Source organism: Mesoplodon densirostris, chromosome 19 (assembly GCF_025265405.1).
Source record: "Mesoplodon densirostris isolate mMesDen1 chromosome 19, mMesDen1 primary haplotype, whole genome shotgun sequence".
NCBI classification, from domain to species: Eukaryota; Metazoa; Chordata; class Mammalia; order Artiodactyla; family Ziphiidae; genus Mesoplodon; species Mesoplodon densirostris.
Genome location: NC_082679.1, coordinates 10200853 through 10206852, shown reverse-complemented (window position 1 = coordinate 10206852; position 6000 = coordinate 10200853). Strand labels below are relative to the sequence as shown.

General features: G+C 54.8%; 1 protein-coding gene across 1 annotated transcript in view; it reads left to right on the top strand.

The window, feature by feature from the left end:
• The first annotated feature begins 693 nt into the window (after positions 1-693).
• RELB (RELB proto-oncogene, NF-kB subunit) overlaps positions 694-6000 on the top strand; it is a 29690-nt gene continuing 24383 nt past the window's right edge. Inside the window, exons 1-3 of the mRNA XM_060083107.1 lie at positions 694-1000; positions 2004-2051; positions 5449-5457. Coding sequence (XP_059939090.1) covers positions 694-1000; positions 2004-2051; positions 5449-5457 — 364 coding nt within the window. The remainder of the gene's footprint in view (positions 1001-2003; positions 2052-5448; positions 5458-6000) is intronic.

Sequence of the window (6000 nt, the reverse complement as noted above, 5' to 3'; positions counted from 1 at the left end):
AAGGTGTGAGGTGTCTGTGAGGCCCCCAGGTAAGCCCAGGGGTCAGGCACTCAGCTCAATATGTATCCTGGGGGCTACGCTGTTACCATTCCTGGACTAAGTTACTGAGCCTTTGAGCTGAAAGTGCTACGGGCTATTAGGAAACTTGGAGGAGCTGTGGGGAGGAATAAAACATCCATCCATTCACTTAGTAAAAACTTATTGGGCACCTACTGTTTTTCAGGTGCTGTTCTGGGTGCTGGGGATACAGCAAGGAACAAAACAGACAAGTCCTACAGCTGACATCCTCGCTTTAAACTTTTACGTATGATCACTCCCGATTTACTCAGGTTAAGGAACTGAGCTGTAGAGAGACCATGGAGGTTTCGAAAAGATTATCATCATTGGCAGCTATGGAGCTCTGGTAACCTCCTGATCCCAAAGCTTCCCTTCGAGCCAGAGAAACAACAGGTCAAGTCCGGTTGGCAGACCTGGGGTGGGCAGGCCTCGGTCTTCTTACTTGCTCCATGGGTAGGTTGTGAGTGGCCCCAAGCAGGACTCAGTGGTCTCAACCAGAGAAATGGGCATCGTCGCCGGCCGGTCCCCTCCTGTGCCCCCGGCCTCCTCTTCCCGGCCGGCCCCGCCCCCGAGGCCACGTGACGCGTGGGGGTTTTCCCGTTTCCCTGGCGTGACGTAACGACAGGGTGCAGGCCAATGAGCGCGCAGGCCGGCGGCGCCGGGGAATTCCGCCGCCCCGCCCCCGCCCGCCGCCCGCCCGGCCCGGCCCGGCGCCCCCCGCAGCCCCGGGCGCCGCGCGTCCAGCCCGGCCTGCGGCCCCAGCCCCTGCGTCGCTCTCCCGACCCGCGATCGTCCGCCGGACCGTGCCACCTGGCCGCTCGGCCTGCCCGCGTGTGTGTGTTTTGGTCTGGGCTGGCCTCCGGGCCGTCAGTCCCCACTGGTTGGGCCATGCCGAGTCGCCGCGTCGCCAGATCGTCCGCTGCGCCGGAGCTGGGGGCCTTGGGTAAGCGGGGCCGGGGTTCAGGAGAGGAGTCTGGGGCGGGACTGGAGATGCGGGAGGCCTGGGGTCCTGGAGTGGTCTGGGGGTTCCTACAGGAGTCTTAGGGGTTTTGCGGGGAGAGTGTGAGGGTTCTGGGGACACTATATCAAAGGGAAGGAAGGAGGCAGAGGATGGTGACCGGGTCCGGTCCAAGGTAAGAGAGAGACGTCCCACTAGAGAGTGAGAAGGGGGCGGGGCCTGACCCTGAGGCAAAGAAGGGGGCGGGGCCCGACTACGAGAGGGGAGGGGCAGAGCCTGACTCGGAGAAGGAGCAGCGGGAGCTGCTCCTGAGGGACTGGGCGTGGCCAGACACAGAGAGGGAGAAAAAGGAGAGGCCTCGCCCACAAAAGGGGGCGGGGCCTGGCCATGAGTGCGAGAAGAGGGCGGGACCTAACTCAAAGAAGGAAGCAAGGTCTCACCTACTCAGAGTAAGGGGCGGGGCTTAAGGGAGATACGGGGGCGGGGCCGTACTCGGAGAGGGAGAAGAGGCGGGCCCGACTCTGGCAGAGAGAAGGGGGAGGGCCTGCTCTGAAAAAAAGAGGGCAGGGTCTGACTCAGAGAAGAAAGAGGAGGTGGGGCTTGCCTCTGGAGAGAAGTGGCAGGGTCTGAGGGAGAAGGGGACGGGCCTGACACTGGAAAAGTGAAGAGGTAGGGTCTGACCCTGAAATAAGGAAGAGGGTGGGGGCTTTCCTAACTGAGGCTGAGAAGAGCTCCTCCAGGCCCTTCTCAGCCTTCTTAAGGGAGAGAAGCAGAAGGGCCTGAGTGTGATGAAGGGTGGGGTGACTGACAGAAACTAGGGAACCTGTCCATGAGTTAAGGAAGGAAGGCCGGACCATGCGGGCTATAAGGGTGAGGGGCATGCTCCAAAGGGGCGGGGCCAGGAGAGGAACGGGGTGGGGCTTGGGAGATTCTCTGGTTCTCCCGCCGTATTTCCATCACCTCCTGAGACATGCCTCCCTCCCTGCAGGGGCCGCGGACCTCTCCTCGCTCTCGCTCGCCGTTTCCAGGACCACGGGTGAGCAGCCCTCCACAGTTCCTGCCCATCTGCACGCTCAGGATGGGGCAGGGGGAATCCTGTGGAGGTGGCATTGTGTACGCCTCTGTCTGGGGGTTTTGCGGAGGTCTACCTCAGCTTTCCTCAGCCTGTATCCCTCCCTGCCCGTTGAGATGGGGTCCCCAGATGCCCCTACCTCCCGGGTGATAGGGCAAGTAAAACTAACCACTCTAAGAGAGTCCTCTTTAGAGATTCACTATGGTAGTTCAGAGCGTAATAATTACATACTGGTGCCACCACCCCTTCACTATAAGTCACTTCCCTTCTCTGGGCCTCAGTTTTTCTCATCTGTAGGATGGGCATAATATCAATGCCTCAGAGGGACCGAGAGGATTCAATGAGCTGATACAGCTAAACAGTATCAGTATTAAAGCAATAACAGTATTAAAGCAGTGTCTGGCACACAGTTAAGGGTCACCCAGAGAACTGTTAAAACAGTTTTGGGCCCCACCTCCAGAGTTTCTGATTCAGTAGCTCCAGGATGGGCTCTAAGAGTTTGCATTTCTAGCAACTTCCCAAGAGATGCTGAGAACCAGTAGTCTATAAGGCCCCTCATCCTGTGCCATCCAAAATTCAGTGCTGCCCAAGGAAATGCAGAAGCATGGCCAAAGGGTGACATCATCTCTCATAAATGTGCTGGAATTTGGAGGGCAGGGATTGAGTCCTGCCACCAGGAAAACTCAGTGGCCCCAGTAGGCTGGGTCTGAACCTCTCTCTGGAGGTAAAATCTTGGGATGGACCCCAGAAGTGCTGGCGTGGCTGTGGAGGAGGCCCTGTGGGTTCTCTAAGAGGTTTGTGAGTTTGGGAGATAGTGAAAGGTGGGAGATGGCATTGGGAACAGGTACTGCCAAGCACTGGTTCTGGGCAAGAACAAGGTTGAGACTTTTCTGACCCAAGACTTAGATCTTTGGTTTCTTTCAATTGAGAGTAATTTCTGACGTTATCCATTCAACAGATATTTACTGAGTTCCAGTTGCATACCTGGCCCTGTGCTGGGCAGTGCTGAGCACTCAGCAGTGACCAAGACAGCCCTGGCTCCGCCCTCACAGGGTTCCCTACCTAGATGTGGAAGCAGATATGTACACAATGAATTAAATGTAGGATTATAAAATGTGATAAAGGCCCTAAACAAATCTTGGGATCAGTGACACCTAGATAGCATGGTGGGGATGGGAGAACGACTGAGATAGAGTGGGAGGGAAATTTTCCCTCATTTTGATGGGCCAAACACATACTGGGCCCTGGGTATACAGTGGGGATGGGGCAGATGTGTTTCCTACTCTCTGGTGTTCACAGTCTACAGGAGACAGATATGAATCACTCTAATATACGGTCATGTCAAATCCTAGCCAGTGCCATGAAAATGATAAAACCAAGGCACCTAACTGTGAGTGACTGGAGTGGGGGTTCTGAGGGCTATCTTGGATAAAGTAGTCAGGGAAGACCCATCTAGGAGGTGACATTTGACCAGCGACCTGAAAATGGAGGAGGAGACATGCAAAGATCTGAAGGAAGAGCATTCTGGTAGAGACCAGCCTGTGCAAAGGCCCTGAGGCATGAAAGACAGCTGCTCAAGTGTGGCCCATCCTGGCTGGCCCTGAATGGTGGCAAGTTTGTGTGCGAGTTTGGGAGGGGGGCAGGTTGTTATTTGAGCTGAGTCCTGAATAAAGAGAAGAAGTCCCTAACATTTCCTGGCTGAAAGAGGATTTTAGATAATAATAATAATGGCTAAGTTTTATGGAGGGCCTGAAGTGGTCGGACCCTGTGCTAAGCAATTTCCGAGTGTGCTTCTAAATCCTCATGTTAATGCCTGAGATATATCAAACCTTTTTATAGAGAAGGAGGCTCAGAGAGGTTAGGCAACTTTCCCAAGGCAACACAGCCAGAAGTGACAGCCGGGATTCAAACTAACATCTGTGTGACTCCACACCCCGTGCTCTGAAACCATGTCTTCCAACCTCCCCATTTTATAGACAGACAATCTGAGGCCTAGAGAGGGGAAGCCACTTACCCACATCCATAAAATAATGTCTCCCAACACCTTACCCAACAGCAGCCAGCATTTATGTATCGTCTACTATTATGGCAGTACTAAGTGCTTCCCGTATATTAAACAGCCCAACCAGACAAGCATTATTATTGTGTCCATTTTATAGATGAAGAAACCAAGGCACAAAAAGAGTTTAGGTAATGGGCTCAAGGCCACATGGCTAGCAAGGAACAGAGCCAGGATTTGAACTGAGGCAGTACAAAGCTTCAGCCACAGCTGCCCGGGCCTCAGTTTCCCCTCGCAGCCTGGGAGCTCCTTGAGGGCTCAGACCAAGTCTAACTCATCTTTGGATCCCCAGGTCATCCAGCACGGATGCCTGAGAAGGTGTTTCCAAGTTGAAGTGACTTGAAATTGGCCCTGCCAGTGATCTGTAGCGTGTCCCTTCCTCTCTCCCAGCCTCAGTGTCCCCATCTACCAAGTGGGGATGTCTTCCCCACCCTGGTGACTTCACAGATCACATGAGATAAGCGGGGCAGGAAGTCTGCTTTCCAGGGAGCAAAGGTCTGGCTGCTGGGAGCCACTCCCCGAGAGTGGAGGAGGAGGACAGGTCTGGCAGCGGTGCAGCTTGGCAACGATTCAGTGGCCAGCGGCCCGTGCAGGCAACCCTGGATGGGGCATCTGGCCCCGGTCTGCCCTCCCTTGCTGTGTGACCCCACAGCCTTGCTTGCTCCCTCTGGACTCCACTTTTCCTGTCTGTGGAATCATGGGAGGTTGGTTTCCATCCTCCACGGTCCCTTCCAGGGCTGAGCTTTCCTGAAGGGCTTCCCCAGCACTGCTGTCATGCCCCCCTCAGGAAGTAGGGGCAAATCCTGGATACCAGCTGGGGACTGCTGGGGACTGGCATGGGATGCAGAGGGAGGTGTTTGCCTAGAAGTGAAGGATCAGCCTTCCTGGATCTTCAGACACCAGAAAGTGATCTCCCGGCGTCTAGGGTGGGCTTTAGGGAGGGGTCCACCCCCACATTTTGTTTAGAATCTTGGGTATCCATTTTTTCCCCTGGTGATGAGACCCTTGGCTTTTCCTTAGATTCTCAACACTGCTTCATAATCCCTGGTCTAAAGTTTTTTTGGGGGAGGCATTTGAGGCCTGACCCTGGGACCCCAACATTGGGAGCTGAAGGGAGGGTAGGCCAGGAGGGAGAGATGGGGGTTAGGGCTTAACATCCCAGGGAGTCAGAGCCCAGGATTTCCCAGGATGGAGGAAGGGGGAAGGGCTCTGGGAGGGGATGGGGTTGGGGAATCTGTCTTAAAAGATGAAAGTCTTGACCACTTCCTGGACCTCACCTTTCTCTTTCTCTTCCTTCCACAGATGAATTGGGTGAGTATCACAGGGCAGTTCTGGGGGGAGGCTGGGGAGTCCAAGTGCTCACAGAGAGGGATCTTGGCCTTCCTTGTTGGGGAGGAGGTCACAGTGTGACTTCTGGGACTGCTGGGGGATTTTAACAGAGTCATGTGCTCCCAGGGTACTTAGCAATGTTTGACACTTAGTTAAGATTCGGCATATGCCAGCTGTCTTTAATATTAGTTACTGTTACTACAACTATTGTTCATTCATTCGATGAGTTGTATTGAGCACCTGCTGCATGTCAGGCACTGTCCTAGGCACCGGGGATTCAGCCACAAACCAAAGTCCCTGCTCTCTTGGAACTGATACTCTAGTGGCAGAGACAGGAGGAAAAGGAATAAAGAACAAAATAATGTTAGGGCTTCCCTGGTGGCGCAGTAGTTGAGAGTCTGCCTGCCGATGCAGGGGACACGGGTTCGTGCCCCAGTCCAGGAAGATCCCACATACCGCGGAGCGGCTGGGCCCATGAGCCATGGCCGCTGAGCCTGCGCGTCCGGAGCCTGTGCTCCGCAACAG